Source organism: Ranitomeya imitator, chromosome 2, assembly GCF_032444005.1.
Source record: "Ranitomeya imitator isolate aRanImi1 chromosome 2, aRanImi1.pri, whole genome shotgun sequence".
NCBI classification, from domain to species: Eukaryota; Metazoa; Chordata; class Amphibia; order Anura; family Dendrobatidae; genus Ranitomeya; species Ranitomeya imitator.
The window spans coordinates 847685243-847711573 of NC_091283.1; the positions used below are offsets into that span (position 1 = coordinate 847685243).

The window sequence follows — 26331 nt, forward strand, 5'->3', positions numbered from 1 at the left end:
GGCTTCTATCTGTACATGTGACTCAATACCATCTCTCACCACAGAGGGCAGCGTGGAGCTGTGGCAATAACAGGAGCATAAGGAGACTTACAGCAGCAGGCGCCACACACCGAGACACCTACCTGATAATCTGCAAGGAGAGAGGAGACAGAGGTGAGCGGAGGGCGCACGACCCGTCAGTGCGATGCACATTATTATATGATTACTATCTCACCTCGGACCCCGCCGCTGACATCTGCATAACTGTCGTACTGGACGAAATCCGTGGACATCGGCTGCAAGGGAGAAAAAGAGCATAAACCACCATACTAGGAAACGCAGCGCAGCAGCAGCAGACATTCCAGAGAAATGGAAATCCAGCACTTGATCATTGTGCAGAAGATTCAACCTTTACATTTAAAGGGTCTCTGTCAGCACAGAATGACTGCACAATCCCAGCACCGCGGCTCGGGCATCATGGCGGCCGATCATTTACATATTACACCTTCACACCTGCTTTTCCCCTGCAATCCCCCCCACCCAGTCTTCTTTGATTGACAGCTCTGGCTTCATGGATCCATAAAAAGGCAGAGATAGATGGAAACCAAGAAGGTGGAAGTTGACTTAGATGATTGGCTCCGAGCGCCTGTGCTTGGTTTGAAAAGTCATTCAGTGCCAACAGAGGCCCTTTAAGCTCCACACTGATGACCCAACTCCACCCGATGCCTAGGACTTGGGTTATAACAAGGTTGTAAAGATCAGGCAGATTGCTGCTAAATAAAAGCTCCAAGGCTTTGGGGGTGACGGAGGCCTGATAGGGGCCTACTGGGGTCCTGCTAAGGGTCTATTGGGGTCCTACTGGTGTCTTGGGAGCCTGCCGGGACTGGGAGCCTGCCGGGAGATATACTGGGGGGCCTGCTGAAGATCTGCTGGCGGGCCTGATGGAAGATCTGCTAGGGGGCCTGCTGGGAAACCTACTGGGGTCCTGCGGGGAGACCTATCAGGGGCCTGCGGGGAGACCTGCTGGGGGCCTGCGGAGGATCTGCTGGGGGGGGGGGGGGAAGACATTTCACAATTCTTCCCATGAGAATATGAATCTTTTATCATGGTCAGCGCAAGACATTGCTGCTAATTAGAGGTTATAGAGAAGTAATTAATCCATAAACTCCAACATAACTGCGCCCCATGGTGGACAGATTATCATGGAAAAAGTAGATTGTAAACTCTTGTACTTGACCATGGAAATAACAAAATGTTGAGGTGATCCGCACCCGATGAAGGCCATTCCGTCCGTATCCCGGGAGTGAAGACGTCTTAGATGCATCAGAACGAAGAGCTGAAAAGATGAAAACATTTCACTGCATCAGAAATAGATCCCACAAGTGACAGCAGCGAGGTCTGAAGTTCTGCACGCCTCAACCCCTGCCAAGCCTCAACCTCTGCCAAGCCTCAACCCCTGCAAAACCTCAACCCCTGCCAAGCCTCAACCCCTGCAAAACCTCAACCCCTGCCAAGCCTCAACCCCTGCAAAGCCTCAACCCCTGCAAAACCCCATTCCCTGCAAAAACTCAACCCCTGAAAAAACTTAAACCCCTGCAAAGCCTCAGACCTCTGTGCACCTCAACCCCTGCAAAGTCTCAACCCCTGCAAAGCCTCAGACCTCAGCTATATACTAACGCTCAACATGTACCTCCAACCTCCCCATATACTGATTACTGAGGTGGGCTGGGCCTCTGGCCTCCCATGTACTGATTATTGCTGGTTATTGGGGGGTTGGGCCTCTGTCTCCTGTATACTGATTATTGGGGGGGGGGGGGGGGATATAGTGATATTGTGCTTCTGGTCTCCCGTATACTGATTATTGGGGGGGTTGGGCCTCTGGTCTCCCGTATACTGATTATTGGGGGATATACTGATATTGTGCCTCTGGTCTCCCGTATACTAATTATTGGGGGGGGGGGGATATAGTGATATTGTGCCTCTGGCCTCCCGTATACTGATTATTGGGGGATATACTGATATTGTGCCTCTGGTCTCCCGTATACTAATTATTGGGGGGGGGGGGGGGGGAGGGATATAGTGATATTGTGCCTCTGGCCTCCCGTATACTAATTATTGGGGGGGGGAGGGGGATATAGTGATATTGTGCCTCTGGCCTCCCGTATACTGATTATTGGGGGGGTGGGGGGGGATATAGTGATATTGTGCCTCTGCCTCCCCAGCCCCTTACTGTGGCCGCAGTATATATGCCCCTTACAGCAGGACTCATGCACTCTAGGCCGTGCTACTTACAGGACAGGAGCGCGGAGTCGTATTTGCTGGCGGACTGCGGCCTCTCCCGACTTTCCTTTTCCTCTTTCAGGATCAGCTGACCAAGGCCCGAATTCAGCTAAAGAAAAAAACAGAGAAACGTGGAGATCACCGACGCCTCGCTCCTCCGTCCCCTACAATCAGTTAGGAATCGCCAAAATCGTGGATGATTAATCTGAATCATCCCATCCAAATGTGCCCTACAGGCTGCATGTAACAAGAAGGAATCTGCCCACATGACAACCCTTCCTGCTCCCACAGGTCTGCGTAAAATGTTGCAAAAATCCTGACAACTATTGCCAATATGGGGAAATGGGTGTCAGAGCCTAAACTGTTACACTGTAGCGCCCGGACTGTACCATTTACAGGGGGATCTTACATTGTAGAGCCCAGACTGTACCATTTACAGGAGGATGTTAGACTGTAGACCCCAGACTGTACCATTTACAGGGGGATGTTAGACTGTAGAGCCCAGACGATACCATTTACAGGGGGATGTTACAATGTAGAGCCCGGACTGTACCATTTACAGAGGGATGTTAGACTGTAGAGCCCGGACTGTACCATTTACAGGGGGATGTTAGACTGTAGAGCTCAGACTGTACCATTTACAGGGGGATGTTACATTGTAGAGCCCAGACTGTACCATTTACAGGGGGATGTTACAATGTAGAGCCCGGACTGTACCATTTACAGGGGGATGTTACATTGTAGAGCCCAGACTGTACCATTTACAGGGGGATGTTACATTGTAGAGCTCAGACTGTACCATTTACAAGGGGATGTTAGACTGTAGAGCCCAGACTGTACCATTTACAGGGGGATGTTAGAGTGTAGAGCCCGGACTGTACCATTTACAGGGGGATGTTACATTGTAGAGCCCAGACTGTACCATTTACAGGTGGATGTTACATTGTAGAGCCCAGACTGTACCATTTACAGGGGGATGTTACATTATAGAGCCCAGACTGTACCATTTACAGGGGGATGTTACATTGTAGAGCCCAGACTGTACCATTCACAGGGGAATGTTACAATGTACAGCCCAGACTATACGATTTACAGGGGGATGATACAATGTACAGCCCAGACTGTACCATTTACAGGGGGATGTTGCACTGTAGAGCTCAGACTGTACCATTTACAGGGAGATGTTGCAGTGTAGAGCTCAGACTGTACCATTTACAGGGGGATGTTACAATGTAGAGCCAAGACTGTACCATTTACAGGGGGATGTTGCACTGTAGAGCTCAGACTGTACCATTTACAGGGGGATGTTGCACTGCAGAGCCCAGACTGTACCATTTACAGGGGGATTTTACAATGTAGAGCCCAGACGATACCATTTACAGGGGGATGTTACAATGTAGAGCCCAGACTGTACCATTTACAGGGGGATGCTACAATTTAGAGCACGAACTGTACCATTTACAGGGGGAGGTTAGACTGTAGAGCCCGGACTGTACCATTTACAGGGGGATGTTACAATGTACAGCCCAGACTGTACCATTTACAGAGGGATGTTACAATTTAGATCCCAGACTGTACCATTTACAGGGGGATGTTGCACTGCAGAGCCCAGACTGTACCATTTACAGGGGGATTTTACAATGTAGAGCCCAGACGATACCATTTACAGGGGGATGTTACAATGTAGAGCCCAGACTGTACCATTTACAGGGGGATGTTACAATGTAGAGCCCAGACTGTACCATTTACAGGGGAATATTATAATCTAGAGACCAGACTGTACCATTTACAGGGGGATGTTACAATTTAGAGCTCGGACTGTACCATTTACAAGGGAATGTTAGACTGTAGAGCCCAGACTGTACCATTTACAGGGGAAAGTTACAAATCTAGATCCCAGACTGTACCATTTACAGGGGGATGTTACAATGTAGAGCCCAGACTGTACCATTTACAGGGGGATGTTACAATGTAGAGCCCAGACTGTACCATTTACAGGGGCATGTTGCACTGTAGAGCCCAGACTGTACCATTTACAGGGGAAAGTTACAAATCTAGATCCCAGACTGTACCATTTACAGGGGGATGTTACAATGTAGAGCCCAGACTGTACCATTTACAGGGGGATGTTACAATGTAGAGCCCAGACTGTACCATTTACAGGGGCATGTTGCACTGTAGAGCCCAGACTGTACCATTTACAGGGGGATGTTAGAGTGTAGAGCCCAGACTGTAGCATTTACAGGGGGATGTTACAATTTAGATCCCAGACTGTACCATTTACAGGGGGATGTTGCACTGTAGAGCCCAGACTGTACCATTTACAGGGGGATGTTGCACTGTCGAGCCCAGACTGTACCATTTACAGGGGGATGTTGCACTGTAGAGCCCAGACTGTACCATTTATAGGGGGATGTTGCACTGTCGAGCCCAGACTGTACCATTTATAGGGGGATGTTGCACTGTAAAGCCCGGACTGTACCATTTACAGGGGAGGTTTTCTGGTGGAGCTGGCCATGTCAGACTGGTTCTCACCTTCATTAATTGTTCTTCCTGGAGTTGTCGCCGCCTCTGCAGTTCCTCATCTTCTTCCTCCCGGCCGCTCGATCTTCGTCGTGTGTCCCCTGATTCCAGAAAAAACAGTAATTAGGACCAGGCTGTAATGAATCATCTCATTACTTCATCCCATAAGTTATAGTTTATTGTCGGAGGATAAAGTTTCTCCAGGCCGACTCTACCCCAAATAGAAGTACGATTCTGGGCTTAACGAGGATAAACATAAAACAACCAAAAACCACTCCCTTCTCCAGGGTTCAGTATAAGACTCATTTTGGTGGAGTGATTCTTAAAAAAAGTGTTGGATTAATAGGTGACAGATGACAAGTCCGCCTCCGCATCAGGGCTTTATTGTGCTGTACTACAAGTACCAGGAAAGGGAAGTAACTGTAGAAACAGTGAAAAGTCTCCTCACATTTGTGTATGCAGCTGGTTATCTATTGATCTACAGTATGTGTCTCCGTGGTGACACGATATAAACAACCCTGGATAGTTCTGTTATATTATCTACTATCACAGGAATAAGATCGCATTACATGGCTCAGTGATCAGGAGACGGCACCAACTGCACTGATTACATGGCTCAGTGATCAGGAGATGGCACCAACTGCACTGATTAATGATTATAGGGCTCAGTGATCAGGAGATGGCACCAACTGCACTGGTTATAGGGCTCAGTGATCAGGAGACGGCACCAACTGCACTGATTATAGGGCTCAGTGATCAGGAGACGGCACCAACTGCACTGGTTATAGGGCTCAGTGATCAGGAGACGGCACCAACTGCACTGATTATAGGGCTCAGTGATCAGGAGATGGCACTAATTGCACTGATTACATGGCTCAGTGATCAGGAGACGGCACCAACTGCACTGATTATAGGGCTCAGTGATCAGGAGACGGCACCAACTGCACTGATTAATGATTATAGGGCTCAGTGATCAGGAGATGGCACTAATTGCACTGATTACATGGCTCAGTGATCAGCAGACGAGACTGATCGTACTGATTACATGGCTCAGTGATCAGCAGACGAGACTGATCGTACTGATTACATGGCTCCTGGTGATCTGCACATGCGACTGATCGCATGGATTACAGGGCTCAGTGATCAGGAGATGAGGCTGATCGCACTGATTACAGGGCTCAGTGATCAAGAGTTGAGACTGATCGCACTGATTACATGGCTCGGTGACCAGGAGACGAGGATGGGCGTACTGATCACAGGGCTCAGTGATCTGAAGATGTGACTGATTACAAGGTTTACAGGGCTCAGTAATCAGGAGACGCGAGTGATCACATGGATAATAGGACTCAATCATCAGGAGACGAGACTGATCTCACTGATTATTGGGCTCAGTGATCTGGAGATGTGATTGATCGCGCTGATTACATGGCTCGGTGATTTAGAGATATGACTAATCATAATGATTACACGGCTCAGTGGTCTGGTGATGCGCCTAATCACAGTGATCACATGGCTCAGTGATCTGGTGATCCGACTGATAGCAATGATTACAAGGACGGATCAAGGACGGAGACTGATGTAATTGGTTACAGCACCTTGTGATCTGGTGATCTGATTGATCAATGTGATTATACACAATGGCAGAAGAATAATGAGAGGTATAATTATAATGGTTGTGTGATTGGAGACTTATGACACCTGAGCAGCGAGGAGGAGATTTTAGTCAGTGATTATACTTCAGAGCTGCACTCATTATTTTGCAAGCTGTAAAAAAAAAATTAATAACTAAGAAAATGCTCAGAGATTTGAGTCCTGAAGTTGCAGAATAATGACTACAGAACTGGACCATTATACAGGCGAAGAATCAGTCACAGCATCTTCTGTAGATGAAGATAAATCATCTTAGAATGGAAACTTTCCGGATACAAGTGTGATGATCCCAAGATCCCTGCTGCAGTCAGTAAAGATTAATCTTTCTATCCAGAGACTGAGAACCCATCTTGTGCTGCTCACACAGTCACCAATCTATCCATCTCTCTCCTGCCCTTACCGCGATATGACCTGGCCGTGATCGTAGGTAAATCGTAGTGTGGTCGCTGGGGAGCTGTCACACAGACAGCTCTCCAGCGACCAACGATGCCGAGGTACCCGGGTAACCAGGGTAAACATCGGGTTACTAAGCGCAGGACCGCGCTTAGTAACCCGATGTTTACCCTGGTTACAAGCGTAAAACTAAAAAAAAAAAAACAGCACATACTTAGATCTGGTGTCCGTCACGTCCCTTGCCGTCTGCTTCCCGCACTGTGACTGCCGGCCGTAAAGTGAAAGTGAAAGCACGTCACCGCTGTGCTCTGCTTTCACTTTACGGCCGGCAGTCACTGAGTGCGGGAAGCAGACGGCAAGGGACCTGATGGACACCAGAATGTAAGCATGTGCTGTTTGTTTTTTTTTAGTTTTACGCTTGTAACCAGGGTAAACATCGGGTTACTAAGCGCGGTCCTGCGCTTAGTTACCCGATGTTTACCCTGGTTACAAGCGAACGCATCGCTGGATCACATCGCTAGATCGCTAGATCGGTGTCACACACACCGATCTAGTGATAACAGCGGGAGATCCAGCGATGAAAGAAAGTTCCATACGATCTGCTACGACGTACGATTCTCAGCAGGATCCCTGATCGCTACTGCGTGTCAGACACAGCGATATCGTAACGATATCGCTGGAACGTCACGAATCGTACCGTCGTAGCGATCGAAATGGTATAGTGTGACGGTTAGAGTTTGTTACAATGTATCGGTGCAGGTACAATCCAGCAGTCTGAAGTCCGGGCTGTTTACGCAAACAATTATCTAGAAAGGATACAAAGGTTTTCTTGGGAGAACAACAGTTCTCATTCACTGACAGCTGAGATCTTGATGCAAATTACATTAGAAAGTTGTAGAACTTCTATATAATCAAAGCAATAAAATAACAAAATCTAACTCTTCTCCACCTAAAATCATCACACATCTTGTCTTTGACCTGGAGGTGACTGATAAAATAAAAATTGAGAAACAATACAATGAAAACAGGACACAGGAGCATTGGCGCAGCACCAAACCCTGCTCCACCAGTATAATCACGAGAAAGATGTAATTGTTGCACCATCATCTTTTTGGAAACGAGCAGTAAGAAGCTTTGCTCTCAGATTCCCTACCTATAGCAGCAAGTGAGGGAGGACCCGGCCAATAATCGGTCTCAATCTTTGGGACATCGCCGGGAGCCGGAGCGTGGGCAGCTGGGAACTTGGAAGACTTGATGATATCCTCGGAGCTGTTGATGAATGCTGCCATAGCAGCTGCATCTAAACAGGATTAGGCTGTAACTTAGCTCTTTGGCTCAGTGGGTAAATGTGCCATGCAGAACCTCAACCTTCACCTGCTGAATCATGAGAAAGATCCTGTGCACCAGGACAGTGTGACTCCCTCACCCCACTATCCTCATCACCACCCCGATCACTGAACCCACAGAAGCTATGTAACCCAACACAGAACATGAGCCGCTCACTGACCCCAAAACTGCAGGACAATTCAAAGGTCTGTGGTACAGCATTATAGTAATTCTATTCCTTGTATATGGCAGTATTATAGTAATCATATTCTGCTACATAGGGGAAGTATTATAGTAGTTATATTCTTATACATGGGGGCAGTATTATAGTAGTTATATTCTTATACATGGGGGCAGTATTATAGTAGTTATATTCTTGTATATAGGAGCAGTATTATAGTAGTTATATTCTTGTACATAGGGGCAGTATTATAGTAGTTATATTCTTGTACATAGGGGCAGTATTATAGTAGTTATATTCTTGTACATAGGGGCAGTATTATAGTAGTTATATTCCTGTACATAGGAGCAGTATTATAGTAGTTATATTCTTGTACATAGGAGCAGTATTATAGCAGTTATATTCTTGTACATAGGAGCAGTATTATAGTAGTTATATCCTTGTACATAGGAGCAGTATTATAGCAGTTATATTCTTGTACATAGGAGCAGTATTATAGTAGTTATATCCTTGTACATAGGAGCTGTATTATAGTAGTTATATTCTTATACATGGGGGCAGTATTATAGTAATTCTATTCCTTGTATATGGCAGTATTATAGTAATCATATTCTGCTACATAGGGGCAGTATTATAGTAGTTATATTCTTGTACATAGGAGCAGTATAATAGTAATTATATTCTTGTACATAAGGGCAGTATTATAGTAGTTATATTCTTGTATATAGGAGCAGTATTATAGTAGTTATATTCTTGTACATAGGGGCAGTATTATAGTAGTTATATTCTTGTACATAAGGGCAGTATTATAGTAGTTATATTCTTGTATATAGGAGCAGTATTATAGTAGTTATATTCTTGTACATAGGGGCAGTATTATAGTAATCATATTCTGCTACATAGGAGCAGTATTATAGTAGTTATATTCTTGTACATAGGGGCAGTATTATAGTAGTTATATTGTTGTATATAGGGGCAGTATTATAGTAGTTATATTCTTGTATATAGGAGCAGTATTATAGTAGTTATATTCTTGTACATAGGGGCAGTATTATAGTAGTTATATTCTTGTACATAGGGGCAGTATTATAGTAGTTATATTCTTGTACATAGGGGCAGTATTATAGTAGTTATATTCTTGTATATAGGGGCAGTATTATAGTAGTTATATTCTTGTACATAGGAGCAGTATTATAGTAGTTATGTTCTTGTACATAGGGGCAGTATTATAGTAATCATATTCTGCTACATAGGGGCAGTATTATAGTAGTTATATTCTTGTACATAGGGGCAGTATTATAGTAATCATATTCTGCTACATAGGGGCAGTATTATAGTAGTTATATTCCTGTACATAGGAGCAGTATTATAGTAGTTATATTCTTGTGCATAGGAGCAGTATTATAGTAGTTATATTCTTGTACATAGGGGCAGTATTATAGTAGTTATATTCTTGTACATAGGAGCAGTATTATAGTAGTTATATTCCTGTACATAGGAGCAGTATTATAGTAGTTATATTCTTGTACATAGGAGCAGTATTATAGTAGTTATATTCTTGTACATAGGAGCAGTATTATAGTAGTTATATTCTTGTACATAGGAGCAGTATTATAGTAGTTATATTCCTGTACATAGGAGCAGTATTATAGTAGTTATATTCTTGTACATAGGAGCAGTATTATAGTAGATATATTCTTGTACATAGGGGGCAGTATTATAGTAGTTATATTCCTGTACATAGGAGCAGTATTATAGTAGTTATATTCTTGTATATAGGAGCAGTATTATAGTAGTTATATTCTTGTACATAGGAGCAGTATAATAGTAATTATATTCTTGTACATAGGGGCAGTATTATAGTAGTTATATTCCTGTACATAGGAGCAGTATTATAGTAGTTGTATTCTTGTATATAGGAGCAGTATTATAGTAGTTATATTCTTGTACATAGGGTCAGTATTATAGTAGTTATATTCTTGTACATAGGGGCAGTATTATATGAACAACTAGAGGACATGGAGTATAATGAACACCAATCAATTAGAAAGATAAAAATAAAAAGATAAAATGATTGATTGGTGTTCATTATACTCCATGTCCTCTAGTTGTTCATATATCTTGGGAGTTTAACACCCACTGTTATCTTTGGCTGCATACATGCATTTACGTAGGGAGCAGGGTTTTAGTCCATCTCAGCCTGGATATTTTGTTATATTTGTTTTGATTTCTGTTCTAAATAGGGGCAGTATTATAGTAGTTATATGTAGAATGTGAAATATCTAAGCTTTGTTGTTTTGGTTTCTATATTTTGGCTTTATTTGTTTTATATAGTAAAGAATACACAATATATAAACTCCGTCTTGCTGTTCGCTTTTTCCCCTTCCATCCCACTGGTGATCCCTAATTTTCCCCACGTGTGAATTCTAATACACATGACAGACTTTGCCGCTTCTCTCGGTGTAAATAACCAGTGATTCCGCCAATCTGTTAATGCCAGACTGATGTTTCAGGAACGCTGCATATTCCTTGTAAGGACGGTGGGATGAGATGTCAGCGTTTATCCTGACATAAGAATTGGGGACCGCTGGGTGACAACTCACAGAGAAGATGTGATCCTGGCCACACTGGTTGTCACCCAGTTTTCCCAGTAACAGAGTTTAGAAACTTTTGATTTGATAAGAATGTTTTCTATTTCATCCTGTCTGGATATTTTGATTTCATTCATGAAGAGCTGATCTTCCTAATGCCAGAGTTCTAGTTTTTTGGAAGCCACAACATATCCTGGTGCACAAGGGGCCACGAAAATCAGCAGAGAGACCCCTGAAACCAAAGCATGCAGCCGCCAGGGACGAAGAAGCCCCAGAAGATTAAAGGGTTAATATTGGAGGCAGATAAAGGGTCAAAGTGGAAGATTAGGCAGGAAACAGAGTTACCAGCAGGTGACACCTCTGGGTGCAGGCTCTGCAGGGATTTAGTGCAGCTGCAGGCAACACTTATAGTTTCACAGTTTTTAAGGTTAAGTGTAGACATAAGTCCTTGGAGCTCAATCTATCTCCACCCCTGAAAATACAGATCAGCAGAAATGTCTGCGGTGATATATACTGTATAGTACCAGGAGGAGAGGCGGTATATACTCCTGCCCAAGTCCTGGTAAGTATACAGGACACAGGACACAACACTCTGCTGCCTCCAGAACTGGTGTCAGGGTGCTGTGGCGCGCTCTGGTGGTGAGTGTTGGAAGTACAGTGGTGTCAGGCTGGATATGCAGAGGTTTGTGATCTGATGCAGGAGCTGTGGGGGGCCGTGAAGCCATTAGAGGGGGACGCCGCCTGGTACTTACTGAGGGAATATGATGAGGCGATGAGTGAGCACTCACATGTTAAGGACGGACAGAAAACACCATGAAACAGAATGAAACAAGACAGTGTTAACACTGAGACCTTCTGAAACCACAGGTTTATGGGGGGCCTGGACTCACCGCTACCATAAATAAATGACTTTGTGGAGGATATGGGGCGAGTCTGGGTGTCTTACATACAATCGTTGGGGTATCTTAGACTAAGGAAGCACATGGGACTGATGAGCGTCATTTCAAAGGATCACCCCTCAGCGATGGGGACTGAAAGGAGGCTTTTATGGTCTCAGCTTTTCCATGGGGAGGGGGTCATGTTTGGGGATCACCAAGACTTTCCAACCATACACTGAATTCTTCCATTTGATTCCACCGGGGTCTACAATGTGGCCAGTGAGGACCCTGGTGGAGGTCACCAGTATCGGTCCCCTGATACAATGGGATTAAAGCTACAGTGTTAATGTTCTGCGCTCAGCCAGTCAGAACTTAGGGTCAGTACTTGGCCATGCATGGTCCAAGCCAAGGCCATACAGCAGAAGACAAGCAAGAGGATGAGGAGACGTTACCGTGCTGCTTGTAGATGGGAGGTTTCCGGTAAATGTTCAGTCCTTGATCTGCGGAAGGAAGACAAAGGGTTAATTAATAACAGAGGGTCTCACAGCCACAGAAGAGCCGATGACACCAACAAAAAGGAGGAGACAGGCGGCAATGAGGTGACAACATGTTGGGCCCCAGCAGGACACGAGGAGCCCACGGTCAATGAGGAGATGCCGAGAGGTCATCAACCACAGAGAAGACACGAGACAGATGGGAAGACGTGACGCGAGCCAAGAAGAGCTGGACCCCAGTAATAGGTCATCTCCTGAGCTGCCCCAAAATCACAGGCCAAGAGGTCCGAGAGTTCATACGGAGGGGGTCTATGGGGGTCTCCACACTCTGATCCCCCTGCTTGGCCGCTGTCTTCACACCAATTGGAGATGGAAATGCAGCAATATGGGCGTTGGGGGCAACAGACCAAGAACCTTCATGGGGTCAAATTCAGGAATGTGCCCACCAGAAGCCTTGTGAACGGAGGAAGGGAATGGTCCACTGGTCGGGGTGGGCACCTTCCCGGCTGCAGATTTTCTGCTGCGGATTTATTCCTCATACACTGCAAAGATTAAAGTAAAACCTCTGAAGCATTAAATGTCACCGCGAGTGTCCAGAAATACAAACGCAGGACGGTTTAAAGGGAAAGTGTCACTTTTTCCACAGTGTAAGACCGAGGTTTCCACCAGTTACCAGCTTAGCTCCACCTATTTGACTCCCACATCAGTCATGTGACCTCTAAGTCATGATCTACGATCATCGGGCCTCCCACAATGCATTGTAGTTTGCTGTAGGGAAACTGAGTGTAACCTTTTAATGAGTGCAGCTCTGGGGTATAATACAGGGTGTATCTCAGGCTCAGTAATGTAATGTATGTATACAGTGACTGCACCAGCAGAATAGTGAGCGCAGCTCTGGAGTATAATACAGGAGGTAACTCAGGATCAGTAATGTAATGTATGTACACAGTGACTGCACCAGCAGAATAGTTAGTGCAGCTCTGGGGTATAATACAGGGTGTATCTCAGGCTCAGTAATGTAATGTATGTACACAGTGACTGCACCAGCAGAATAGTGAGTGCAGCTCTGGAGTATAATACAGGATGTAACTCAGGATCAGTAATGTAATGTATGTACACAGTGACTGCACCAGCAGAATAGTGAGTGCAGCTCTGGGGTATAATACAGCATGTAACTCAGGATCAGTAATGTAATGTATGTACACAGTGACTGCACCAGCAGAATAGTGAGTGCAGCTCTGGAGTATAATACAGGATGTAACTCAGGCTCAGTAATGTAATGTATGTACACAGTGACTGCACCAGCAGAATAGTGAGTGCAGCTCTGGGGTATAATACAGGAGGTAACTCAGGATCAGTAATGTAATGTATGTACACAGTGACTGAACCAGCAGAATAGTGAGTGCAGTTCTGGAGTATAATACAGGAGGTAACTCTGGATCAGTAATGTAATGTATGTACACAGTGACTGCACCAGCAGAATAGTGAGTGCAGCTCTGGGGTATAATACAGGAGGTAACTCAGGATCAGTAATGTAATGTATGTACACAGTGACTGCACCAGCAGAATAGTGAGTGCAGCTCTGGAGTATAATACAGGGTGTATCTCAGGCTCAGTAATGTAATGTATGTACACAGTGACTGCACCAGCAGAATAGTGAGTGCAGCTCTGGGGTATAATACAGGATGTAACTCAGGATCAGTAATGTAATGTATGTACACAGTGACTGCAGCAGCAGAATAGTGAGTGCAGCTCTGGGGTATAATACTGGATGTAAATCAGGATCAGTAATGTAATGTATGTACACAGTGATTGCACCAGCAGAATAGTGAGTGCAGCTCTGTATAATACAGGAGGTAACTCAGGATCAGTAATGTAATGTATGTACACAGTGACTGCACCAGCAGAATAGTGAGTGCAGCTCTGGGGTATAATACAGGGTGTATCTCAGGCTCAGTAATGTAATGTATGTACACAGTGACTGCACCAGCAGAATAGTGAGTGCAGCTCTGGGGTATAATACAGGGTGTATCTCAGGCTCAGTAATGTAATGTATGTACACAGTGACTGCACCAGCAGAATAGTGAGTGCAGCTCTGGGGTATAATACAGGGTGTATCTCAGGCTCAGTAATGTAATGTATGTACACAGTGACTGCACCAGCAGAATAGTGAGTGCAGCTCTGGGGTATAATACAAGCTGTAACTCAGGATCAGTAATGTAATGTATGTACACAGTGACTGCACCAGCAGAATAGTGAGTGCAGCTCTGGGGTATAATACAGGAGGTAACTCAGGATCAGTAATGTAATGTATGTACACAGTGACTGCATAAGCAGAATAGTGAGTGCAGCTCTGGGGTATAATGCAGGATGTATGGGACCTTTATGCAGCTTCATGTGAGGTAATAGGTCTTTAAACAAGGACCCTAATCCTAACATGACACCTCTCTCGCGCTATAAGCCTACAATTACATGGTCAGTTGGATCAAGCACTATATAAAAACACCTTAGGCTGATGGGACGATGCTCGGTCAGAAGTGCACTACAAATAGCCAAACACTGACCCTAAATGCCAAGTACCTTCATTATTGAACATGTTTTCTACAGCAGTAATGAAGTCCCGTTTCTTACATTCAGTGTTTGCATATTATAGCGTTTCAGAGTGCAGCTTTAGTTTGTAACATAGATACTGTCAGGAGTCAGCTCGGCGCGTCGCTTCCAGTGACTGTCATGTCACAAGTATGAAATTTGCATACTAGTTTTTTTCCTGCTTCTCTCAATGAACATTTGACCTAGCCAAGCTAACCCTTTGAAATGGCTTTAACCAAATTTTTTAGTATAGGGAGAACTTACTGATCACTTCCTGACAGTGAATTGACCCCATTTATAATGTTTGAGACAGGTGAAGAAAACCATTTACAATCATCTTCAGAAGTTTCATATATTACTCAAAAGGGGATAACTTTATAATGTGATACTTCCCCTTTAAGGACCTTTACCCATATTTTTCATGATGAACTGGACACACGAGGTAATAATGGCTGCAGCAGAATAAATGTATTTTTTTAATTAATTTCACCTCTACATTGCAGAGATATTTGGCATGTAATGAGTTAACTTGTTAATTCCAAGGGGATGTTATCATACAGTTTTCCATGGGGAAAATAACACGAAAAAAATGGTGTACTAGTCCAGAAAGTAATACAAATACAAACTTTATTGAAGTATAGATGCAAAACAGGTCAAAAGTGACAGTAAAAGGTTAAAATCGGCTACACAGCCGTGATTGCATGATGAGGGAACAGCACGGCACTCATTGTCCAGCAAATGAAATACAACATAATGCAATGCTCAAACCTAAGTAACTAGCCCTCCTAAATAAAGTATAACCCAGCCATGGGGGTGAAAAAGAGAGAGAACAGCAGTAGAATCAAAGCATTAATGCAGTTAACATACCGTGTAATAACAGATGCTGGACGAAGAGCCCCGGCGTCCCCAGCCCTCCCGACGCGCGTTTTGGATAAACCTTCCTCAAGGGAGGCATACCCACACTAAAATGCCCCATCCTTTTATGCCCGAGGTGCCGCAGACATGTCCGTTCCAAGGCACGCCCACCACCGCTAATAAACATGGGCCCATGTAATCAAGCGTGGAGGAACAGCCGGAAGTGATGTAAGAATCCCTATATACTAATATCAAACATAACGATGGTCCATCTGCGGTTCGGTTTTTCCTTAGTACCTCATCTTTATCACTTGAATTTAGGGACCTTCTGCTGGAACTTCTAGAGTTCACCCTCACACACAACTTTTTTGTGTTTAAGGGTCACTTCTACCTGCAGCTCCAGGGGACCGCCATGGGGGCGGCCTTTGCCTCTTCCTGTCTGATGAATTGGGGTCCATGGACCGAGTCCCTTTTTGGATGAGGTACATTGACGATATCTTCCTCATGTGGCAGGGCACTCCAGTCGACCTTGAACAGTTGATCCATACCCTGAATAACAATGATCTCAATATCCATCTTACATTTGTATTTAGTGGCAAATCCTTGGATTTTCTTGATGTGACAATAAGGAGGGACCCTACCGGTACCCTGCAAACGGATATATACAGGAAGGAAACTTCCACTAATACATTGTTACACGCTTCTTCTGGTCATCCGCGTCACATGATTAGATCTGTGCCCGTCGGGCAGTTTCTCCGCTTCTGTAGAATATGTTCTTCGGAGGCGAACTTCCTTGCCCGGGCGGATGACCTGAGGGAGCGTTTTAAAATCCGGGGTTATAGTAATAGGTCCATCAAATATGCATTTAATCGTGCCTAACGTGTCACTCGGCACAACCTCCTCTATGGTAATGACTCTCCATCCAACCCTGAAGTTCCTCCTAAATAAAGATTCATTACTACCTTCAGTTCCCAATCGGGTAGGATTAGATCAATCCTTCAAAATGCCTGGCCGATTCTTAGGGTTGATTCGACCATTGCTAAATTACTACCTGAGAAGCCATCCTTGGCGTTTCGGCGGGCTAAGAACCTTAGGGACCATCTCGTCTCCAGTCACTATCCATGTTGTGGGGTAACTACGTTCCTTGACAACTTTCCAAAAAGGGTGGGGTGTTATCCGTGTGGCGGTTGTGTCGCCTGTCCGAATGTCGTCAGATGCAATGATTTCGTGAATTCTGACAATACTAAACAATACAAAATTAGTCAGCGGATTACTTGTACCACTAGATATGTGGTGTGTTACGCCACATGTCCCTGTGGACTAATATATGTTGGGCTAACAACACGCCAGCTTAAGGTCCGCATAAGAGAACATGTTCTAGGCATTCAGGCGGCACTCGGCCACACGGATGCATCTACTCTAAAAACTCTACCCCGCCATTTCAAGGAGTTCGATAACTGTGATAGTTCCTTCTTGAAAATTAGAGGGATAGATGCTCTTAAAATTAATATCAGAGGGGGAGGTCTGTCCAAGAGACTGGGAGGACTGGAGACGAGATGGATCTGGCAGCTCAATACTGTGCAGCCCTTTGGTCTTAATGAAGGGCTCTCTTTTGCGCCTTTTCTCTGATCCACTGGCTGTGGCTCATCTTATGTCGTGCATTCATCTGTGCTGGCTCTTTATTTGTTTTTAATTTTTCCTTTTTTTGCCATTTTCAGCTGCATGTGTATGGTACAGCTCTTCACATGTGGCCGCAATGTGGAAGTTATCCAGTATTATCATCCTTGCACCTTTCTACAGCAATCGTCGTTTATCGCTTTATATCCTGTATTTGTCTGTTACATCGTTGACCGGATTTATATATACCATCATATCTCTGAACACATGGAGGGACCTTCCTACAGGATATACGATATCTTAGACATGTTCCGAGCTTATGATTTTGTCCTTCTATGTTCTGGAGTATTTGTCATCCGTATAGGTGCATTGTAATTATATGGACCAATATATTATAATTTTTGAGTACAATTTTGTTTTATATGTTGCTTATTTGGTCCATTCTTTACATCATGCTCCTACTTACTTAAACGTTGGATATTCGTGGTAGTCATTGATTATCATTTATGCCATTTTTGAATCGGTAATGTATTGTTTTCGTCGTTTACTGTTTATATTTTGCAACTATTATACCTAATTTTTCCCACTGTGTATATATATTTCTTTAATGCTGGATATTATCCCTGTGTTGTACTGCCCTATTTGCGGCCTATAGCTCTATACTTACCTGCTATGTGGGTTCTAGTATATACCATCAAGTGCGCTGTATTATCTATGTGAGCATATACTTAGGCGCTGCACTCTGCACTGCTTTGTATATGCGTTATGGGCAACTTGGGCCCTCTACCAAGATGGCCGCGGCGTGTCTTCCGGACATGCACGTTATGTGTCTGACTAGTCTTACATCACTTCCGGCTGTTCCTCCACGCTTGATTACATGGGCCCATGTTTATTAGCGGTGGTGGGCGTGCCTTGGAACGGACATGTCTGCGGCACCTCGGGCATTTTATTGTGGGTATGCCTCCCTTGAGGAAGGTTTATCCGAAACGCGCGTCGGGAGGGCTGGGGACGCCGGGGCTCTTCGTCCAGCATCTGTTATTACACGGTATGTTAACTGCATTAATGCTTTGATTCTACTGCTGTTCTCTCTCTTTTTCACCCCCATGGCTGGGTTATACTTTATTTAGGAGGGCTAGTTACTTAGGTTTGAGCATTGCATTATGTTGTATTTCATTTGCTGGACAATGAGTGCCATGCTGTTCCCTCATCTTGCAATCACGGCTGTGTAGCCGATTTTAACCTTTTACTGTCACTTTTGACCTGTTTTGCATCTATACTTCAATGAAGTTTGTATTTGTATTACTTTCTGGACTAGTACACTATGTTTTTCGTGGTATTTTAGTATTATTGTGTGTCCTGCACATCCTGTATATTTGGCTTCTTATTAATATGGTAATATGAGGTTGTTTTATTATTTCCTCAGAAGCCATGTATGTTTTCCATGCTTCTATCTAGTTTTCCATGGGGGCATGGACTTCCTACCTGCTTATGATTAGTCAGCATCAAACAAGGGGAAGAACACTCAAAGAAAACAAGAACACGCTCCGATCGTAGCTCAGAGCAGGATTCTCAGTGTGTGAGATATATTAATACAACTCAGATCTCCTGCATGAGTCCGTGTGGGGAGAGGCGACGTGCAGCTGAGTTTAGCTGCGTCACATTACAAACCCTTCTATCAGTTCTCCTGAATAACGAGTGTGACATTATTCACACTTATGTCTGCTGTGCTCATTATATCTCACACCTGCCTTTTCCAGGCTCCTCCTGTGTGAGATGTAAGGACTCCTTGCTCTCCTCTTACTAGAGTGAGCACAACAGACATCTCGGGTCAGACAGTGTGAGGGAGAGGCAGTATAGCAGAGCTGAAAGTGGTAGGAGAGCTGATCGAAGGTTCTGTAACGTAGGGCAGCACGGTGTGGTTAGAACTGCAGCCTTGTAGCGTTGGAGTCCTGGGTTCAAATCCCACCAATGACAACATCTGCAAGGAGTTTGTATGTTCTCCCCGTATTTGCGTGAGTTTCCTCACACATATCAAAGACATACTGATAGGGAGTTTAGATTGTGAGCCCCAATGGGGACAGTGATGATAATGTGTGCAAAACTGTAAAGCGCTGCGGAATATGTTGGTGCTATATAAATAGATTATTTAATGTGACACAGCTAAAGTCAGCTGCGCTGCCTCTCCTCCACACGGATTCCTGTAGGAGGTGATACCAGGAGATCAGAGCTCTATCCTTACATCTGAAACACTGAGAATGTGCTCTAAGCTCTGGTGGGGGTGTGTCCTTTTTCAGCTGTGTGGCTACCTTCTTATGATTGGTCACCATCACACAGGGGGAAGAAGAACACGCCCCCAGGGAAAACTATATAACACCCACTCGGACTTGGAAAAATGTTAAATCATTAGGTGCCAAACACTTAAATTATTAATATCTTCACAAAGGATGAATTTAAAAAGACAAATAAATTTTATCCGGCTCTGCAGTAACTATTACATTGTGTGTCCAGTTCAACATAAAAAGTTTGGTAAAAGTCATCTTTAATAGTACAATTAGACTAGTAGATAATCAGCAAACAAGCATTTGTAAGGAGCTGGTTCCCAACGGTCAGCTCATATAAACATGCTGGCAATCACCTGAAGAACAAGCAACAGGCTCAGTCACTGGGTGATCGGATGGTTTACAACTGCAAAGAAAAAATCATCATTCTCTGCAGCACGTCGTCTGGAGAAAGCAATAATGTGCTACCGAGAGGAACAGGACACTGTCAGGGAGAGGAGGAGCATATTGGCGATTGGCCTGTGTAACCGACCGCCAAACAACCTGTATATAGAACATGTGAGACATTAGTATCCAGCAAATGAGGTCTATTAGCCCAACAGATTCCATTACGGATTTCCTGCAAATCTGCGACACATCGGAGACACATAGATGAGCCCCCTCCCCCATCAGCAGACGAGACAATGGAGACAGAACAAGTCCTACAGATCTACACTGGGACAGGACAAGGAGACACAGACAGCACCAGCTCCTACCTGGAACATGGAAATGTTTGGGGACCTGACCAAATGTTGGAGTTAGAGGGCGACTGTCTGGCCGATGGGGGAGTGGGGAGCTCCTGCCGCTGAGTGGCTCAGTGCCTCCAATGAAAAGAACGAAAAGAAATGAAAAGAGAGCAGAGAACAAAGGAAATAATAGAAAAGAAAGAACAGAAAAGTCCGTAAAAAGAACACAAAGTGACAAAATGTAGCGACACGAGAGGCAGCCCCCACAAGAGTCGCTGCGCAGGGACTGCTCCCGCCATGTTACACGGTTATGACACAGTTCACACAGGGACGCTCCAGTCCGAATCTTCTGCAGCTTTATCATACACTTTGGTCCTGACTCATCATCACTTTTGTGCCTCATTTCTGCAGTTTTGCGCCTGCGCCTCATTCATTACTTCATTTGCACCATTTTTACTCGGTTTTCTCTGTTTTGATCTCCATGATGAGCGCGGTTTTGTTAGATGTTTCCGCCTCTTTGGAATTTTCCTACATTCGTCTCACTTGTACTCCGGTCATCTCGCCCGGCACATCATTAGAATCCCTCTAGTTGTAAGGAGCAGGTACATGTAAAGCGCCATGGAATAAATGGCGCTATAACAAAGTACAATAATAATAGTTGCATTTATCTACAGGTTAAGACTACACTGTGTGCAGAATTATTAGGCAAGTTGTATTTTAGAGGATTATTTTTATTATTGATCAACAACTATGTTCTCAATCAACCCAAAAGACTCATAAATATCAAAGCTTAATATTTTTGGAAGTTGGAGTGTTTTTTTTTTTTTTTAGACTTGGCTCTTAGGAGGATATCTGTTTGTGCAGGTAACTATTACTGTGCAGAATTATTAGGCAACTTAATAAAAACTAAATATTTTCCCATCTCACTTGTTTATTTTCACCAGGTAAACCAATATAACTGCACAAAATGTAGAAATAAACATTTCTGACTTGCAAAAACAAAACCCCAAATAATTACTGACCAGTATAGCCCCCTTTCTTTATGATGACACTAAGCAGCCTCCATCCGTAGATTCTGTCAGTTGCTTGATCTGATCACGTGGTGCCGCCGATTACAGTCATGAATATGCGGCTCCACCTCCCATAGGGGCGGAGCCGCATATTCATTACTGTAAATGAGCGGCACCACGTGACCGCATACAGTAGAAGGTGCAGCCAGGACAGGAAGCAGCGCCAGCCAGCGAGGGAGCCGGGTGAGTATTTTAATAACAGCGGGCGGGCGCACAGGGGGTGGGATCATGGATCTTTATTTTAAACACGAGAAACAAAAAAAAAAAAGGATTATTCATATCTTCTTTACAGCAAACGCTGCTGCAGAGAAGATATGAATCGCGGCTTCAGCACCAGATGCAGGGGACAGCGCTAAACTTTAGCGCTGTCTCCTGCACGGTGCATGTGGTACCCAGTGGGTACACGGGCTGCACATGTGTGCCACACTGATGTGCCACAGAAACGCACGGGCACACGGACACGGATAATTCCGGTACCGGAATTATCTGGACGTGTGAGACTGCCCTTATATAGGGTTCTGATGTCAGTAGACAACTCCCCTCCTCATTACAGAGATGCAATCACCGGATTTACTGCATTGGTAGTTGGCTCTCAGCCTGAACAGCTTGGAGGAGGACAACAAGTATAAACAGTATCATGTGATCAAAATACAACTTGCCCAATAATTCTGCGCACAGTGTAATGTGCGACATTTTATGGATCATGTGCGTTTTTTTGCTCTGAAAAGGTACAAAAGAAAAAAAAATTGATTGCACAAAATTCATAACCTGACATGCGCCATTTTTACGAATTTAGAGAAAACATATCAATGAATAAAAGACAAAGTGATGAATCCGGCCGGCGTGTCATCTCCTCGCCGCTATCGAGCTCTCTGCTTGTTTCCTTCCATATTTCTCGTCTGCTCTGTGTTTAGTTCGCAGAGGATCGCTGACGTCGGTACATGGTAACAAACCATCAGCTGTGCGATCAGTACCTAGTGTCTACTCAGTAGCAGCAAGCAGAGATACTGAAATCTGCCAGGAATCAAACACAAAGACTACTAGAAAGTTGAAGAATTTTACAGTGGTGGCATTTTTGTGCCTTCTTTTATCACGTGCTGGTAATAATGTCGCCTTGTAGATGTCAGTGAATTGCGCACTAGACCTGCACCGATCGCCGCGCTCCCCTCCCTGCTGAATCCCAAACGTGACCAGACCGAGCAAAGCCAACACTAGAGGCGTTGAGACCATGCTATGATCCGGCAACTGCAGCATATTCCCTAATCGTCTGGGCACCATATGGCAGCATTACACGGTATGGTAATATGTGTGCAGTGTATGCACTATTTATCTGGGCACCATATGGCAGCATTACACGGTATGGTAATATGTGTGCAGTGCGTGCACTATTTATCTGGGCACCATATGGCAGCATTACACGGTATGGTAATATGTGTGCAGTGCGTGCACTATTTATCTGGGCACCATATGGCAGTATTACACGGTATGGTAATATGTGTGCAGTGTGTGCACTATTTATCTGGGCACCATATGGCAGCATTACACGGTATGGTAATATGTGTGCAGTGTATGCACTATTTATCTGGGCACCATATGGCAGCATTACACGGTATGGTAATATGTGTGCAGTGCGTGCACTATTTATCTGGGCACCATATGGCAGTATTACACGGTATGGTAATATGTGTGCAGTGTGTGCACTATTTATCTGGGCACCATATGGCAGTATTACACGGTATGGTAATATGTGTGCAGTGTATGCACTATTTATCTGGGCACCATATGGCAGTATTACACGGTATGGTAATTTGTGTGCAGTGTGTGCACTATTTATCTGGGCACCATATGGCAGCATTGCACACAGGGGGCCGTACAAGACTAGATTGCTCATAGGTGAGATGACTCACGTATCACCCGTCACCCCGTGTCCTGCAGGTTATTACAGCCTCAGGCTCGCTTTATTATCGGCATGGTCTGGCCACATTGCGCAGAATTATTTTACAGGTTCAATCTCCATATAATGCTATAAGTAGCAAAGTTCTGATCTAGAGCTGCATCATACTCCAGTCACAGCCAGAGCTGCATTTACAATTCTGATGATTTTCTACAGCAAACCTTGTGCTCCCTGCTGGATCAGTGGCTTTACAGAGAATCATCTGCTGGAGGGTTTATGAGCAGCACTACACAAGAAGAACTACAACTCCCACTGTGTATCCAGGACATTTACGATGTCTTTGCACATTATATGGAGGTTTGTCCTGGAAAAAAATCTTATTAACAGGGGTCATACAGCCTTGGAAACATTAAAGAGGCCAGGACATCAGTTTTCCATCGAGTATTGCCCTGGAGGACCCAGCATGTCCATACAGAACATTGATTTCACGAATATTGGTGTAATACCTCATTTCTCCTGTGGGAGTGCTGCAAGGGAAAATTACACTTACTACCAGGATCACCCATAGATTACAGGTGATCACAGGAGGTCCTCGCGGACAGATCCTCTGTGACAAGCTTACTGTTGGGACCTTACTTACCAAAAGAGATTGTCAAAAGGAGAGAATCCCAGTAAATAAAATATGAACATGGAAATATGCAAAAAAAAATTAAAGAAATCTTTAAAAAAAAAATCACATGAGAAAAGGGAAACATCACCCTTAATGCTCAGAGGCCAGACGATGGCCAGAAATACTTTGCTATCTCTGCATGGAAGTCAGTGGAGTTTTCCACGTTCTTATTTCTAAGCTCCATTGACCTCGACAGTAAAGCAATGGCGTGTCTCTGATCCCGAGGCTTACAAGCCATACATGCAATCCTTCCCCAGATCTGGACTCCGGTTATTACTTTATAATGCACAGAAACATGCGACATGTCGACCAGAAAAACACAGATAATAAAGGCAAGTGTGGGGGATCTTCCACACGCAGCCATCATGCTCCGGCCTTAAAGGGGTTGTCCAGGAGTAGATCAGCATGGATTCCAACTTCTAGAAACAGCGCCACACCATCCACAGATTTAGTATTGCATTCTAGCTGTTTGTAAGTGAAAACAAGCTGTAATACCACAACACAACCTGCAGATACTTGTGGCGCTGTTCCTGGAAGAAAACAGACATTTTTCTAATGCCGAAAAATCCCTTTCACTTTCAGTGAGTATGACACTGTGCGGAGATCATGCAAGATGGTGTCAGACGGTGGATAGAAGGGTCACGCTCCGCACCATGCAGAAGATTCAATAACTGCGGGAAAAGCAGAAGACGCCAGACGATCAATGAGGCAGAGAACACAAGAAAGGCCAGTGTACAGTACAGAAGCATCCATGAGGAGTATCATCATCATCATCACCAGCATCACCACCACCATCATCATCGCCATCATCACCACCAGCATCATCACCACCATCATCATCATCACCACCACCATCACCACCAGCATCATCATCACCATCATCACCACCAGCATCATCACCACCATCATCACCACCATCATCACCACCATCATCACCACCAGCATCTTCATCACCAGCATCATCACCAGCATCATCATCATCATCACCAGCATCACCACCACCATCATCATCGCCATCATCACCACCAGCATCATCACCACCATCATCATCATCACCACCACCATCACCACCAGCATCATCATCACCATCATCACCACCATCACCACCAGCATCATCACCACCATCATCACCACCATCATCACCACCACCATCATCATCACCACCATCATCACCATCATCATCACCAGCATCTTCATCACCACCATCATCACCAGCATCATCATCACCAGCACCATCATCATCACCACAACCACCATCATCACCACCAGCATCATCACCACCAGCATCATCACCACCACCATCATCATCACCACCATCATCACCAGCACCATCATCACCACCATCATCATCACCAGCATCATCACCAGCACCATCATCACCACCATCATCATCATCACCAGCATCACCACCACCATCACCACCAGCATCATCATCACCACCAGCATCATCATCACCACCAGCATCATCATCATCACCAGCATCATCATCACCAGCATCATCATCACCAGCACCATCATCACCACCATCATCATCATCACCACAACCACCATCATCACCACCATCATCATCACCACCACCATCATCACCACCATCATCACCAGCACCATCATCACCACCATCATCATCATCACCAGCATCATCACCACCACCATCATCACCACCATCATCACCAGCACCATCATCACCACCATCATCATCATCACCAGCATCACCACCACCATCACCACCAGCATCATCATCACCACCAGCATCATCATCACCACCAGCATCATCATCATCAGCACCATTATCACCACCATCATCATCATCAGCATCACCACCACCATCATCATCACCACCATCATCATCATCACCACCATCACCAGCACCATTATCACCACCATCACCAGCATCACCACCACCATCATCACCACCACCATCAGCATCACCATCATCATCACCAGCATCATCATCACCACCAGCATCATCATCACCACATCATCATCATCACCATCATCACCACAACGATCATCACCACAACCACCATCATCACCACCATCATCATCACCACCAGCATCATCACCACCACCATCATCATCACCACCATCATCACCAGCACCATCATCACCACCATCATCATCATCACCAGCATCATCACCACCACCATCATCATCACCACCATCATCACCAGCACCATCATCACCACCATGATCATCATCACCAGCATCACCACCACCATCACCACCAGCATCATCATCACCACCAGCATCATCATCACCACCAGCATCATCATCACCACCAGCATCATCACCACCACCATCATCATCACCACCACCAGCACCATCATCACCATCATC

At 44.7% G+C, this 26331-nt stretch overlaps 1 protein-coding gene across 16 annotated transcripts in view; it reads right to left on the minus strand.

Moving 5' to 3' along the window:
• ABLIM1 (actin binding LIM protein 1) overlaps positions 1 to 26331 on the minus strand; it is a 330044-nt gene that overhangs the window by 12004 nt on the left and 291709 nt on the right. For 4 of the 16 annotated variants that reach the window (XM_069754369.1, XM_069754366.1, XM_069754368.1 and 1 more), the window contains 7 exons: positions 20391 to 20495; positions 12254 to 12301; positions 7979 to 8125; positions 4795 to 4883; positions 2272 to 2368; positions 1251 to 1315; positions 127 to 275 (listed from right to left, as the gene is read on the minus strand). In XM_069754369.1, the coding sequence (XP_069610470.1) occupies positions 195 to 275; positions 1251 to 1315; positions 2272 to 2368; positions 4795 to 4883; positions 7979 to 8125; positions 12254 to 12301; positions 20391 to 20495 (632 nt within the window). In that variant the 3' untranslated portion in view covers positions 127 to 194. Of the gene's footprint in view, positions 1 to 122; positions 276 to 1250; positions 1316 to 2271; positions 2369 to 4794; positions 4884 to 7978; positions 8126 to 12253; positions 12302 to 20390; positions 20496 to 26331 lie in introns of those variants that run through there. The other 12 variants (XM_069754373.1, XM_069754370.1, XM_069754374.1 and 9 more) reach the window with 10 other exon arrangements.